At 56.1% G+C, this 15,734-nt stretch overlaps 1 protein-coding gene across 9 annotated transcripts in view; it reads right to left on the minus strand.

Moving 5' to 3' along the window:
- Tnrc18 (trinucleotide repeat containing 18) overlaps nucleotides 1–15,734 on the minus strand; it is a 90,015-nt gene that overhangs the window by 2,889 nt on the left and 71,392 nt on the right. For 8 of the 9 annotated variants that reach the window (XM_026407169.2, XM_026407168.2, XM_077803048.1 and 5 more), the window contains 8 exons: nucleotides 11,558–11,710; nucleotides 10,728–10,869; nucleotides 8,867–8,984; nucleotides 8,360–8,435; nucleotides 8,137–8,245; nucleotides 5,613–5,729; nucleotides 4,744–4,908; nucleotides 2,954–4,335 (listed from right to left, as the gene is read on the minus strand). In XM_026407169.2, coding sequence (XP_026262954.2) covers nucleotides 2,954–4,335; nucleotides 4,744–4,908; nucleotides 5,613–5,729; nucleotides 8,137–8,245; nucleotides 8,360–8,435; nucleotides 8,867–8,984; nucleotides 10,728–10,869; nucleotides 11,558–11,710 — 2,262 coding nt within the window. The remainder of the gene's footprint in view (nucleotides 1–2,953; nucleotides 4,336–4,743; nucleotides 4,909–5,612; nucleotides 5,730–8,136; nucleotides 8,246–8,359; nucleotides 8,436–8,866; nucleotides 8,985–10,727; nucleotides 10,870–11,557; nucleotides 11,711–15,734) is intronic. The other variant, XM_077803045.1, reaches the window with a different exon arrangement.

A 15,734-nucleotide genomic window follows, 5' to 3' on the forward strand; every position in this document is an offset into this window, starting at 1 on the left:
GGATTCCTGTCCCAGGAACAGACTAGGAGAGAGAATGTGGGGTGAAAGGGATTTATCTGGACATGTGCCCAGCAAAAGCAGGAAATGGGACCTTAAGGGCAGATGCCACACCAAGCCCTGCCGGGGCTCAAGATATGTCAGCCCCTGCCATGTGGCTGATCAGGGCTAAGGGGCTGGGAGTAACATGCTACCCTGGGGTGTGGGTGAACCCCGCCCTCCACCAGCATGGCTGCCCACTGACCCAGCACCTGCCAGATGTGTTGAGGCTTTGTTTATTCACTCAAGAAACACTTCCCCAGGGCCCCAGGCCACTCTCAGAGGCGCCCAGCCCCACTGGTGCTATCCCTTGGACAGAGTTCTTCAAGAGGAGGCTATGCAAGGCTTGGCAGAAGCAGCACTTTCTCACCTCAAACTAAAATCCACATTCCTTCCCCCTCCTGGTGGGGACAGCAGGCTCGAAGTCACACTCTACCTAAGCCGGGAGCCTGTGTGCTGACCCCTGCCTCATCCAGTCCCTTCCTCTCCATCCCCTGCCTCGGTCTTTCCTCAGCCAGGCCACTCACCTCTCTGCATGTGCTATAAAATGCTCAGAGTGCCTTAGACTCACGCTCAGAGGACGCCATGGTTGCTAAGCAACTCTCTGAGAGCAGTTATGGTTTTGGGCATCAGGCAGCTACTCCCCTTCAAGGACGCCCCCTCTCATCCAATGAGGTCCCCTGTGAGGCTGCTCCCACCCCTCTGGTGGGCACAAGACTTGGTCTGGTTAACTCCCTCCTGGCCACTGTGATTGACACAGGGCTGAACCTAGGACCCAGCCAGACAGCTAACCAGCTTCAGTTTAAACCCCCGGGAGACACTTCCTTCTGTCACTTCTGCTGCCTAGAGAGAGCAGCTGCCAGAGAAGGAGACAGTGCAGAGGAAGGAGAGGGAACCCAAGAGTGGAGCACAGACCTCAAGTGGGTCTAGAGATGCCTTCAAGCCCCAGGTTCAGCGGTGCCTGCAGCTGCACCCCTGAACCTTCCTGCTGAAGAGGCCTAAAGGTCTGAGCTTGTGTTTCGGTCAGCCATTTAGGGTTCTTGGCTCCGCAGCTCTGCGAGCTGAGCCTGGCGCAGCCCTGGAACTGCATACAGCAGGTGCCAGAATGTGCTCAGGCAGTGATGGCGGGGCAGGAAGAGCACCTCCCTCACTCGGCCCTTCTGTGCCTCTCAGATAAGCACCTGCAGGGATCAGGGCTCTAGAGTGCTGACCATGAAGCCTTCAGAAAGGATTCTATAAGAATCTCGCATTCAAGTTGGCCTCAGGTGGTGGCCCGGCTGAGAGGCCTTTCAGCTATAGCCAGCAATCCATGAGGAGTGAAAGTCAGATGACCCTGCCCCTGTGGGATCAGGAAAGGCCAGGCTCAGGTTAGGGCACTAAGTTTGCTGGAACTACAGCCCAAGTGTCCAGACCCCACCTGCTGCAGGCTCTGTACCCTGCCCATTCTAAAGAATCACTGGTGGGGTGCAGCCTGGGGCAGAGGAAGCTGCTGTCCACTCCTGCGGGTTTCTGATGGGCCTTGGCTGCACGCCAAGATCCCCAGAAGGCAGCAGTGAAGACAGACCTCCAGAGCCGACTCAGGACACCCCAGCCTCTCTGGCCTCGTAAGCGGCCAACACTCTGCACATGTGCCAGCAGCTTCCCAGGCTTTGAGGAGGTGTGCCAGACACCCCAAGCCTGTCCCTGCCAGCCCCAAAGCTGCTGAACTCGCCTGATGAGAACAGAGTCTTACGGGGCACTGGCTCAGCAGGGGCATCTCTTCAAAGCCCGTCTCCACACAGCCTTGGAGGACCCTGGTCTAGGGACATGGACACTGGGGACAAAACCTGGGCTGGCTATACCTGCAGACGAGGACACCCTCCCACACATGCCAAGCAAAGGTGCCTGGCTGCTATGGCAGATTCTGAAGCACCCAAAGGCCCATGTGTGGAAGACGTGGTCCCAGGTGGGAAGTCTTTATGTAACTGGGAGTGCCCTTGGGGGGGCCTGTGGGCTTGAGCCCCTTCCCCTCTCTGGCCAGGAGGTGAGTAGTTGCTCTCCAACACTCCCATCTCAGACCTAAAAGCAAAGGGTCTGCCCTATTATGGGCTGCTTCCTCTAAACCACAGCACAACGGACCTCAGCCCTGAATAAGTGAGTCCTCTCAGGTACTTTGTCACAGTAACAGAAAGCTCACACACTGGCTCTTCCCAGGGATGTGGGATGGACTCATGACCATGAGGGCTATTCCCATCCTTCACATAGAAGCTTCTAGAATAGCTAACAATTTCCTCCATTGAGAAGTGCATGTGTATGCACAGGTATAAATGTGTGGTGCCTGTATTGCACATTGTGTGTGTGCAACACGTTCACACATGTACATGGTGTGTGATAATCCACAGCACAAGCTGGGCGGGAGGGCTCCTCTGGACACCCAAGCCCTGCTGTCAGGGCAGACATAGGACCCACAGCCCAGGGCCCACCAGAACATTCTCTTTGGGCTGCATTGGTTAGCTCCAGGGTCCATGGAAGGCCAAGGAGACTCAACCTTGCACTTCTGTGGCAAGCCAGGGGAAGTGGCCCCTCCCACCGAGATCACCGACTGGTGGCTGAGAGCCTGAGCGTGCTGGAAACAGGAGGAGAGCAGAGAAAGCCAGGAGGCGGCAGACCCCGTCCTGAGCACCTGCAGGACAGCCTGTGTGGACCTTCATGTTCTCTACACAGGGAGCTCTGGTCCCACCAACTAGAGGGCAGGGCCACTTGGAAAGGGCCTGGGCATTGGAGTCAGACAAACCTTGAAAACCAGTTGCCTCCCTTGTAACGTGGGATATGGCCTCGCCTCACCCGACCCTCCTCCCTGGGGATGCTGAGGAGTTGAGGGGAAGGCGGGGCCTGGTGTGAAGTAGCCAGAGAAAGACCTGGAACCTCAGCCTGGTACCTGGGTGGGCTTCCCGAACCACTTCCAGAGCTGCCGGGCAGGCAGGAAGGCGGCGATCTTGGGCCGGTTCTCCACAGATGGCAGGCGCTGCCGCTTAGCCAACTCCTTGGTCGTGGGCAGGTGGACACCCTCTCTCTTTTTGGGTCGGCTCTTGGCCCCAGCCCCCACCTGAGCCTTGGACTGCAGAGGCTGAGGGGGCTGGGGTGGAGGGGCCGGGGGCTGTGCAGCGGGCGCCTTCTTGCTCGTGGAGTGGGCCGAGGAGCGCGCCTTGCCAGCCTGCTTGGGAGCCTTGGCAGGGAGGGCCGGCTGGGCAGAGGGGCCAGCCGCAGGGGCAGGAGCTGCCTCGTCATCAGAGCTGCAGGAAGAGTCCTCGTCTGTGGTGGAGGAAGAGGAGGAGGAGGAGGAGGAGGAGGAGGAGGAGGAAGAGGAGGAGGAGGAGGAAGAGGAGGAGGAAGATGAAGAGGAGGAGGAAGATGAAGAGGAGGAAGAGGAGGAAGAGGAGGAAGAGGAGGAAGAGGAAGAAGAGGAGGAAGAGGAGGAGGAGGAGGAGGAGGAGGAAGAGGCAGGGGAGGATGCCCTGGAGCTGGAGGCGCTGCAGTTCCGGCCCCCTGTGCCCCGGCCGTCCTCCCCGTTCTTCTCGCCGTCCTCCTCGCCCTCCGTCTCTGAGCCGCTGCTGCTGCTGCTGCTGCTACTGCTACTGCTGCTGCTGCCGCTGCTGCTGGTCTCCGACTCCTCAGCCCCATCCTGCTCGGCCTGGGCCTTGTCCGGGCTCTTGGGATTCCCAGTGTCCTCCAGTGGCAGCCCTGACCCAGGCTCCTGGGCAAGGTCCCCCTCCAGGGCCTTGGGCCAGGCCATCTTGGGCTCACTACTGCCTGCTGTCGGGGCCAGGCCACCCAGGCCCAGCAGGCTCTTGGGCTCCTGCCAGCCTCCAGCCCCTGGGTCCTCCCGGAGGAGCAGAGCCTCTTTGGCCTTCTTGCTTTTGGGGGATGTAACCCCCTCATGGTCCAGTTTGACGAGCAGCTCAGCCTCCTCCCCTGGCCTCCGAGCACCCTTGGCACCCGACTCCTCCGTGGCCCGAGCCTTCTTGGGCTTGGGGCGGGTGGCAGGCATGGTAATTGGCATTGTGATGAGGGGGGCCGGGGTCAGGGCTGCAGCAGGGGCTGGCAGCTCTCCAAAGGGCTCAGGAGCTGGGCAGCTGGCGAAGGTGGGTGGCGCTGGGCTGGGCTGGGGAGGTGCCGGGCGAGCCTTGGGGGCCTTGGCCCGCTTGTCCACAGGTTCTGGGGGGCTCTTCTTGGAATTTGGGGTGCTGATAGGCTCCAAGGCCAAAGGGGTACTGGGGACCTCATCTGTGGAGACCCCCTCCTCCAGAACACTGGCTCTGTCTAGAAAAGAGAAGACGACAAATGGAGGCCAGAGTGAGGCCTGCTGCCAGTCTGGGCGGGGTTTCCTGGTGGGAGAGCAGGGGCTCCTGGGTCAGGAGGTCTGCATCTCTGCCTGGGCCTCAGGTGGGCGGCTCTGGCACATCACCCTGGGGGTGCTGGCCCTAAGTGGTCCTCAGATGGTCTTGGCTTGTAGCCCAAAGCCTCTCCTCTGGGAGTGAGTGACATGCACCAGGCTGAAGCTGGGCTCTGTCTCTGCCCACCAGCTCCCCTTCCTTGACCCACTGCCTAATTCTCTGCCCAACAGTACAGAGTTCTCACAGAGATGATGCCCGGTCACTGCAGAAGCTTAGGCTCCAGGTTCTGGCTCCCAAGTAGCCCCCACCCGACCCTGGGCCTGGGCCAACATACCTCCCTTGGCTTTGGTGCTGGGCTTCCGCCCACGCCCTCGCGCCTTGGCTCCCGACTCCTCTGACCCTGTGGGGGCCCCCTCTTTGCCTTCCCCAGTGTCTTTGCTGGTCTTTCGGCTGCGGCGTTTGGCACTCGGCACCAGGAGGGCTGGGGAAGGCTCGGCACCTGCAAGGCAGACAGTGGCTCAGGCCTGGCTCTCTGCTCTGACTTTCTGGATCAGGGTTTAGAGTGGGGAGCAGGGACACCATGTGGCTCATGCAATCTGGGCTCCCCTGCATGGTCCAGTGGGGGGTGGCACGGGCAAATAGTAGTTCAGCAGGGGCCCCCAAATGACCACACCAAAGCTCAAGGGGCTGAACAAAGGCGCTGACTTTGAGAACCTCTGAGGTCACCCACCCCAAGAAGCCAGTCAGTGTGAACAAGACTTGCTGCTGCCTCTTAAAGGGGGGACCCGGAGGAGTCACCAACCTCTGAACCCCAGGCCATGAAGGCCAAGGCAAGGATTCAATGCCATGGTGCCCACATGGAGCTTGGAACCATCAATAACAATACCTGACCAGCCTTCCGTGGCCTGGACAACCAGGCCTGCGGCTGCCCTCACAAGCCACAGGGCTCATCTGGGAACCCCAAGATTCTCCACTCCCCAGCCCCCTTCTGGGAGTCCCCATCCACTGCTTCTGCCATTTCTATCCCCTGTGGGTTCCAATGGTTCCAATGGTCCAAATGGCAGGCAGTGTCCAGGCTCAGCCTAGAGGAGACCTAGAGGCCGATGGACAGAAGTCTGTGCTGCCGGGGAGCTAGGCAAGGGTGCTTGTGAGTGGCACGCAGCCAGGACAGCCGGACCACGACCTCACATGCCGGGCACTCACACTGGATCTTATAGTCGGGTGGCAGGAGGCGAATGTGTGAGAGCGGGATCCTGCCCGTGTCTCCATCATCAAACTCCACGGTGATCAGATCCCCATCGTCCTCCAGGTCCAGTAGCCCTGTGGGGGAGGGGCAATTCAGGGGGTCCCAGAGCTTGAGCCCTGTACTGGGGCATGATGGTGATGGGACAGTGGGGTTCAGCATGCAGGGATCCCAGGTCATTAACGCACAGCAAGGGGACAGGGAGTCGGTGTACTGTAGTGTGAAAGTGGGTGTGAGCACTAGTCAGTCAGGGCAGGGGCTCCCCCGTTTCTAGCAGAGCGTGTCCTGGAATTCAGGTGCCACAAGGCAGCTGATCACACACACCTGTGCCTGCTCACTCTCAAGACCCCCAACACAGCAGTAAAGAGGACAGAGAGGGAAGAGGGCATGAACGCAGGGGAACCACCTCGGGGCTCAGCTTTGCTGCTGTCAGGTGACTGAAGGAGACAACCGCAATGAGGAGAGGCCAAGGCGGGGTCCCGGACCCCGGCCCTGAACGGGCTGAGGGCCACCTGAACAGCATGGGCTTGGAGGCTGCACAGCTCTGATTTGAAAGATGCGGACGCAGGCAAGAAGGGTGGGGGCCACTCCAAGCAAGGGGGGAACTCAACATCTGCCACTGAAGGACGACACCCCAGCCCCCTCCCAAACGCAGATGCTAAGCCATATGTATCCCCAAGGACACAGGCCTCGCCGGGAGGAAGAGACCTAACCAACCACCTGCCCCACACCACCAAGCCTCACTCAGCCAGGGCCTCTGATCTCTTCATCCTCTCTCTTTGCCAAGGATCACCAAAGCCAAAAAGGGCACCATGACACAGAGCCTGCGTGGGGAAGGGGCGCCCCGAGGGAAAGAGAGCTACAGACTGAACCCAGACACACACCGTGAGAAATTTTCTTATAAAAGATAACGTGTTGATGCAGCAGAAATATATATAATATATGTATTTTTTTTAAGAAACCTCAGGAAATAAGAAAGAACTCTTGGAAATTTTTTAAATGGTAGCAGAAAATTTCAAATTCAAGAGAACAAAAGGATTTAGAAGATAATGTGGAGGAAATCTCCCGTAAAATTGAACAACAACAAAAAAAAACGAAAGAAAGAAAGAAATAGACAATAAACGAGGAAGAGATTCACACACCAAGAGCCACCCGACCACTGCAAGTTCCAAGGACCACAGATGGAGAAACTATCAAAGTGGCACAGAGCAGAAGAGCTCCCAGGGCTGGAGAGACGAGCTACAGAATCAAAGCCCCACTGTCCCCAAATACCTGGCATAAAGAAACAGGGAGAGAAAACCCACACAGAGCTCCAGATCCAGGAATAATGAGAAGATCTTGAAAGTTCCACAGAGAGGGGGAAAGTAGGTCTCCTACAAAGACCTGGGGATTATAATGGCAGCTAATTTCTCAACCATTAGAAGCTGAATAAAAATCAAACAATGACTTTGAAGTGGTGAGAGGAGATATTTCTGATCTAGAACTTACACCCAACTCAACTGTAAAGAACAAAGATAAAGAGACTGCAGGCTTGCAAGAATCTGAGAAACTTGTTTGCTTCTTTTTCTTTTTAATATTGGGGACTGAACCCAGGGGTGCTTAACCACAGAGCCACTGTCCCTAGCCCTTTTTTATTTTTATTTTTTTTTTTTGAGACAGGGTCTTGCTAAGTTGCTTAGACTCTTGCTAAGTTGCTGAGGCTGCCTTTGAACTCATGATCCTCCTGCCTCAGCCTCCTAAGCCACTGGGATTACAGGCGTGCACCACTGTCCCCAGCTTGAAAAACTCGTTTTCTAGGGACTCTCTCAGAAAATTACCGACATCCTCTACTAAAATGAGGGTATGAGCCTAGAAAGATGTTGGATGCCATACAGAAGCCCAAAGGAGCCCCAGAACACTGGCCAGGGGAAGGCCCAAGACTCAAAGCAGCACCATAAGGTGACCCTGGAAGGCAGCCAGCCCTCAGGGTACCAGAGGTCAAGAGCACAGAGATTGGAAACCAAGACAAACTCTTCCCATAGTAACAGGACTTCCAGGGTTTTGATGCTCAATGATAACAAGTGGGAAAAATAAATCTTCCAGTGCAAAACCTGCGATCAGACTGGACCTCACACCTGCAGTTTTGCTGCCCGGCCCTGCTTCTCCCTTGGTCACAAAGGTCAGGGAGCCGAGGGGTCAGCGCATCAGGCACGTAGGACTTTGACTTGGTCTGTCCAACATCCCCTGAGTGTCACCTCCTCTATCTGCCTATGTCCCTGTCTGCACCTCCAGACGTGCCTATTGTATGTCTGCCCCTCTTCCTCCTCTCTTCTGTGGCCAACATCCCGCCTTTGCTGGGGACACCATTGAAAGCCCTGTGCTTGTCAGTCATGTGAGCCAACAAAAATCTCTGCAATTAAGTCCAATACAGTCGGGTTTTGGTGACCAACTAAATCCACAGCAGCCTGTTAGGAGACGGGGGAGCAGCCGAAAGGGGCCTCTCACCTCGGACAACAGTGCCAGGGTACAGGCAGCGGTACTGCTGGCTCCAGTAGGCTGCGATCCTGGTCCCTTGTGGCAAGAAGCGAGTGGAGGCCGGCCTCACGTCTATGATCTGAGAGAGCACAGGATGAGCACCAGGAGGTGACCAGGAACCGAGATGTGGCTGCAACCTGTGACCCTTCCCTAGGCCTCTGGAGCCCAGCCTCCCGCTCCCGCCCCAGCTCACCGCCTCCTGCAGCAGCTGCTCCAGGCAGTAGATGTGGGGCCGGTTCCCGCGCTCGCCCTCCACCACCACGCGATATCTGGGAGCAGGGCAAACGTGTGTGAGGTGGCAGAGGCCACACACCCTGAGCCAGCCCCACACCAGCTCCGATACAGCACTAGCCTGCCAGGACACAGCACCAGGACTTGGCGGTTTGACTGACTTGTTATGTCCCCTCCTGGCCAAGCCTCCTCATCCATGGAGCGAGGGGCTGCTGAGCATGCGACCCCGAGAGAGGCCAGCACACACTCTGGCGCCTTCCTGTGAGCCCCTCGCCACTGCGGCATGGCCATGCCCAGCCGGAGCCCCCTCCCTGGCAGGGCCCACCCGGGCACACCTTCCACATGTGGTGGCCTGGCGGCGTCTTCAGAGCCCTCATGTCCCTTCCCCCTTCTGTGGAGGGAAGGCACAGTCCAGAAAGGAGAAGCCATCTGCCCAGGGAGGCACAGCAAGGAGCCCGGCAGGACTCACATGTCCGGAGAGTGCACTGTCTGCACATGCCCGGCGTATAGCAGCTTGTCGTCCATGGGGATGAGAACACGCAGGCCGTCCTTCAGCTCATCCTTGTCGATGATACAGGAGCGAGGGGCTGCAGGGGTGGGCAGCAAGGCTGGGCTGGAGCGGGAGGCATAGGGGAGACCCAGCCTCCTCCCCAGGTCTACCTAATGGCCCCCAAGTCACCTCTAGGAACAGAGGCCCTGCCAGGTGAGTCTGCAGGGTACACACTGGGTGTACCTGAGTACATGTGGCCTGTACCAACTGGCTTATGCTGAGTGCACACCTGGGTGGGGGAGGGGCAGGGGGTGTGCACCTCGCCAAGCTCTGTGCCGTCAGCACCTCCCCAATTCAGCAGCCCCCCTCTATCCTGCCGTCCAGTGCTGCTGCTTCAGCCAGACAGCTGGGGCTTTGTCCAGTTTCCTATCTGGGACAGGTTTTCTGGTGGACACAGAAAATGTTCCAGCTGAGCCGTCAGCCCCCTGCCCCAGTCCTTCTCAGGAGCCCCCTTAAGGTCATACACCCAAACTCTCCTTAGTTGTCTTCTTCCTGCTCTTCCTTCTGGGTGGGGACCTTTTACCTGGTCCCCTGTCATTAGCATATGTCAAAAAGACCGACAGTGGGATGTGGTGCATGCCTGCAATCCCAGTGGCTCAAGAGGCTGAGGCAGGATTAAGTTCAAAACCAGCCTCGGCAACTTAGCCAGGCCTATGCAACTCAGCAAGACCCCATCTCTAAATAAAATATGAAAAGGGCTAGGGATGTGGCTCACTGGCTAGGTGCCCTGGGTTCAATTCCTGGTACCAAAACAAAACAAAAAGACCTAGACAGTTCTGGGGTTCAGGTACAAAGGGCCCATTTCTCCATGCACCTGCCACCTCCTGGGCAGAGGGCACGTCCCACTCCTTGAGACTGGGTGGCTGTGTCACTTGATTTGGCCAAAGGCAGAAGGGGTGGCATGCCTGTCCCTAGGCCTGAGAGGCCTCCTGCTCCCTCTGGCCTTAGCAAACCTCTGGCTGCATCTCAGGGGCCACTGCTCCCACCAAGCCACGGTCCAGCACAGTGCATGACCCAGAGCTGAGTGCACGACCCAGACCCTTGACGCCCCGTCGTTTCATCACGGGGGGCTAGCCCACTGCACTGATCACACAGCCCCCCACCCCCTGCAGACCGCAGCCCAAGAGTGGTCACGCAGCTGGCTGTTCCAGAGCAGCAGGAACGAGCACACAGCCCTGTCCTCGCTCCCCACAGTTTGTATCTGGGATCCCTCCTCTGAGCTCGGACCAGGGTCTCTGTGCCTGATGGACATGACTTCCTCAGGGTGTTCCCATCACTAGCCCTAATCTCTCCAGGTCACAGGCCCCATTCCCACCACCCTCCACCCTCCCTTTTAACACTCAAACTTGCCTGCCTCCCCACTGTTGCCCCAAGGGGCCCAGGTCCTACCTGTACTACTTAGATGTTTACAGTCTCCTGCCTCCCTGGGACCTGCAGGATGCTCAACACAGCAGGCGGGGGGCTCACTTCAATACCCTGACCACACTGCTCTCCCATACCCTGGGACAGTTGTGCTCCTTGGGATGAGCACCATACCCCTGGCCAAGGTCTCAGAGGCTGTGGGTGATCTGCTCCCACCTCCTCCAAAGTCCCCAGGCTGCTCCCCACATACCCAAGCATACTAAGCCAGAGCTGAGTAGGCCTCCTTTCTATTTGCCTCAAGTGCCTCAGGAGCTTTGCACATGCTTTTTCCAGCTATGTGTCAGGCCAGGACTTAAATCTAACATCCTCAGGAACCCCTGCAGCTCCTCCCAACACACACAGCCTCACAGTCACCCACCTGGGGTAAGAGGCCGCTCCACAGCCCCGCCTCGTGGCAGGTGCTCATCCTCTGAGAAGCTTGAGTCCTGGTTGGGTTCAAAGTCCTCCTCAGCCGCCATGCTCTCCATCAGCTTGCTCACAGCACCCCCCTTCCCCCGGTTCTGTGGGTGGAACACAGCAGACCAACAGCTTAGAACACAGCACAGGGTTCTTGCCCTGCTGGGGTCCTCTCTGGAAACCTGGGTGACAGGCTGTGGTGGCATCTGCCATGTGCTCAATGGCAAGGGACCGGGCACACCTGAAGGCCAGAGGGAAGATGAAATGGGTTGCAACCAACTGTCCACTGCCTGTGCACACTCAGCATGATACTTAGTACTCAGCACTCAGTACCACTCTGACACCCAACGCCCAGCAGACACCATGGTTTCCTCCTTAGAGAGACTGAGGGGGCATCTCCAGCCACATGCAAAGGCTTGAGGAAACAGCCTGGGCAGCAGCTAACAGGTACAGGGGCACACCCAGGCACATCCCCTGTCAACCGCGTGAAGCCTGTGGATCCCAGAGGGGACCTGGCACTGAGCAGGTGCTCCTGTTGCCAGATAGCCTCATGGTGGTGGCCAGGTGTCTCCTGACCCTGCTAAGAGCATGGGGACCACAGCTGGTCATCTTGCTTGCTGAGCCTTGGCTGCAGTTAGAGTAAACACAGAGTAGCACATGGAAGACCCTGGGTCTCGGTACCAACCCCTGCTGCAGGAGCACAGAGGGCCACGCAGTGGGCTCCAGTGCTGCCCCCACACTGCGGACTGGCCCAGGCCTGATCCTCTGTGTGCACCCTCTGGGAAGGCTCACCTCCTTCTTCACCTCCTTGCCTTTGGCTTTGGCCTTGCTCCTCTTGGCAGTCGCCAGGGGCCCAGCATGAGGGGCCCTGGCCTCGGAGGGCAGGGCGGGGACACGGGGTGGTGGCAGTGCAGCTCCTGACCCAGTCTCTTTCCCTTTCTTCTTCTGGAGGAGGAAGGAACAAGCAGGATGCTCAGGGGGGAGGGAGAGCCCAGGCCACTGGGTGGTTACACAGGGCCCCATGCTGCTCTCCCCTGGCTCAGCCCTTCCAGGTCCCCCGACCCCAAGTGCCACACCCAGAAGATCAGAACACCTTGTGCTCTGACAGCATTTCTGTTTGTAATCTCGGCTACCCCGTCACTATCGCACACTCCGTGCTGCCCCCAAACAAGAGGACAACCTGACTTGCATATGGGCAAGTGACTCCTCTCCAGCAGCGCTACTGGTGACAGCACACAAGGCGCGTTCTGGAGGGACGAGCACATACAACCAGGCAGACAAGAAGGCCACACGGACACATTAGCCCACATGGTGTTTGAAACACAGCTGGGAGTGACCAAAGCCCTGCTTTGGAACTCTTCCTGTGCACAGCTAGGGCGCAGGGCGGGAGCCCCGTTTCTGCTGAATAACAGCTGCGGGTGTGCCACGGAGTGGGGGCTGGCACTCACTCCGCCCCCTCCAACCACACACCTGTAGGTGGCTTACTCTGTCACTTTTTCAAATAATGCCAAAAATGAATTTAAAAAGAGAGAAAAGACCCTAGCTTACAGACCAGCTAGATCTGGAGTACCTATTCCTGGAAAGGCATTTAAAGCCACTTAGCTGCCACCCAAGTCACTTCCACAATGCCACCCAAGTCACTTCCACGGAGTCCCCATAGTGAGGGGTGTGCCCTCCTGGCACCTCATGGTGCTCAGCCTGGAGGAACTCGCCCTCCTCCCTACGCTGATGAGGCTGAACTGGAACTGGCCCTACCCTTCTGAAGCAGACATCGTGTGCGGCTTTGCTGATCCAAGCAAAGACCCGGAAACAACCTGGATGACCAGTGGCCTGTCACCAAAACTGGTGCCTCCAAACACAGTGACAGCCTCTGTTCCAGCTGCTAATGTCACATTGTGCTCCGACCAGGAGCCAAAACCAGCAAAGCCCATGCTGGGCGAGATCTACAGCAGGCATGAGCCAGAGGCTACGGGTGGTAGGAGTGGGGGCAGGCCTCCATGCTTCTTAAGGGACGTGTCGGGCTAAGGGTGTGGGTCAGTGCTCCCCTAGCATGCACCAGGCCCTGATTCCACCCCCTGCACCACAAAAGATAAGTAAGTACAGTAAACCACAAGAGACCTGTTGAAAACCAAATGGCCAAGGCTGCATTGTTAGGTCGCTGAAAATTCAGACAGAAAAAGGTAACAGTGGGCAGATGTTACTGAGATACTACCGTCACAACATCCACATCAAACCTAAAATTCAAAGCAAAGAGCACTAAAAGGACAAAAAGGGAACTGTCCTGGTCCTCCTCTTGGACATTCGCACCTACACACTGTATTTTCTTGTTTCTGATGCACATTGTAATCCCATTCATATTCCTGAAAGCCCAGGGCCTCTCAGGGTGACAAGGATGTCCGCAGCCACGCTGCCTCCTCCTCTGGCGTGGACACCTTATCTTACAGCACATGGCTTTGCAGCTGTTCATGGCCGGGTGGGGGGGGGGTGTCTCAGTGGATATTTCCTTTCTTCCTTTTCTTCCTGATTACCGTCATTAACAGATAAAACCAATAACTTTTTTTTCCCTTTGATCAGTAAAATCATTTCTGGGAACCCCCAATCCCTTTTATTTTAATAAGAAAATAGCTCCCAAAATGACAGAGGTTCTGACACCAAATGGAGACATCCTTTGCTTCGGTAATTATGGTGGCAAAAGTCCATCAGCTACTAAATCACCAGCAGCCAGCAAGGTGAAGGCGGGAGGAGATGTCACCATGGGACGGACACCCAGACAGTGCCATGACCCACAGCCAGCTAGAAATATTGATAAAAAAATCAAAGTAACATAAAAGTCCATAAGGTTAAACTCAGTGAGGTCGCACATGCCTGTAATCCCAGCACTCAGGAGGCTGTACCTCAGGGAGAGTGGGTCAGAATCCATAGGCTGGACCTGCAGGTCCCACTCCTGGGCCTGGTCCACAGAGGGACTCAGACATGGGCTTCGTACAGAGCTCTTCCAGGCAGCCCCATGTATGTTAGCAAAGTGTCAGCAACAGCCAGACACCATGGTGCACACCTGTAATCCCTGCAGTTCAGGGGGCTGAGGCTGGAGGATCACAAGTTCAAAGCTAGACTCAGCTATTTAGCAAGGGCTCAGTGGTAGCATGCTCGCCTCACATGTGGAAGGCACTGGGTTTGATCCTCAGCACCACATGAAAATAAGAATAAAGGTATTGTGTCCATCTACAACTACAAAAAAATTTTTTAAAAAGTTTAAATAAGAGATAGGACACAAAAGCAGATCTCAAAGCAATGCCAACCATGTGATTCCTGGGTGGCTGCTGGGTAGAGTCTCCTTCTACTGACAATTTACCTGGTCTCTTGCTCCACCACCAAAAGGCTGGGCCTGGCTGACCCTGGCATCCTCTACCCCAACAGCCCCAGCTATGCAGATGCTAGGAATGGGACTCCAGGGCCTCCAACAGAAGGTGCCATCCTGGGAGAGGCCGAAGGGGCAGTGTGGACTGGTGATCAGGCCCAGGCCCTGGCAAGAAATACCCAGTGTGGACAGCTTAGCTCTGGGGAGTGTGGCCACGGTCCCAGCAGGTACCTGCCATCTTGTGGGCCACCTGGGAAGTGTGGTTAACATGAGGAACCTACTTCACATGGTGGAGCACTCAATAAATGAAACACAGCCATCCCCACTTACCTGCACTTACTTCCTGTGGTTTCCGTAACCTACGGTCAACCACAGTCTGCAAATGCTAGATGCCAAGTTTCAGGAATAAACAATTCATAAGCCTCAAACTACCTGCCGCACTGAGTAACATGACCAAAGCTTGTGAGGCCCTGAGGTATCCTGCCCCATGTCCCCCAGGACTCGGGTGGTCCTCTGTCCACATGTCCATGCTGTATGTCCACCTGCCCTGGGCCACTCAGCAGCCATCTCAGTCCTCAGGACAACAGTGGTGGTATGGGGCTGGGGATGTGGCTCAAGCTGTAGCGCGCTCGCCTGGCATGCGTGCAGCCCGGGTTCGATCCTCAGCACCACATACCAACAAAGATGTTGTGTCTGCCAAAAACTAAAAAATAAATATTAAAAAATTCTCTCTTTCTCTCTCTCTCTTTAGAAAACAACAACAACAAAAAACAGTGGTGGTATGGCAGCACAGAGGTCAGGACCATCTGTAGTTTCAGGCCTTCACTAGGGGTCTGGGAACGAGTCCCCCGCAGATAAAGGGAGTGTGACTATCTGCATGGTAAGTAGTTCGAATGTGTCTGGGCCTATCTTGGGTTACCTGGTATTAATATTATTATTCACCCTGCACTTTTTCTCTAAGGCCCTGAAAAACATGAGATAGCTCGGAGGAGAAAAGAGGTGAGCACAAACACCAGAGGCCTGTGGGTGATGCTCAAACACAGCCCCTTCTCCCCACCAGCCCCTCGTATCTTTTATTTCAAGACAGGATCTCACTAAATTGCCAAGGGCAGTCTTGAACTTGGCAATCCTCCTGCCGCAACCTCCCAAGACCTAGGGATTAAGGAGTGCACTACCATGCACTCATAAAATAAATTTCTGAGTGTAATCCCTTTTCATCATTTTTTCCTAAAAGGTCATTGCTACTTGAGTGCACATCCTCCATCAGGGACTCAAGGTAGAATAAAGGTATTGAATACTGTAGAGAGCTGGCCATCAAACCTGAACACAATTATTTAAGCAGGGAGCCACTGACCATGCACTTCCTAGCAGCCAATGGAAAAGGAGAACATGTCCCCTATCCTGGTGTTCTTGAAAGGCAAGTTTTCTTAATTTAGAGTATCCATGGAGACAATTCAAGAAAGTATGAGCTGCAAATGTAGCTCAGTGATAGAGTGCTTGCTTAGCATGAATGAAGCCAGGGGTTCAATCTACACACACACACAAATCCCATCTCTGTCTCACGTTTTTACCTCTGAAGAAATGAGGTTTTCCTGCAGGTGAAGACTGGAG

This window comes from Urocitellus parryii, chromosome 9, assembly GCF_045843805.1.
Source record: "Urocitellus parryii isolate mUroPar1 chromosome 9, mUroPar1.hap1, whole genome shotgun sequence".
Lineage (NCBI taxonomy): Eukaryota > Metazoa > Chordata > Mammalia > Rodentia > Sciuridae > Urocitellus > Urocitellus parryii.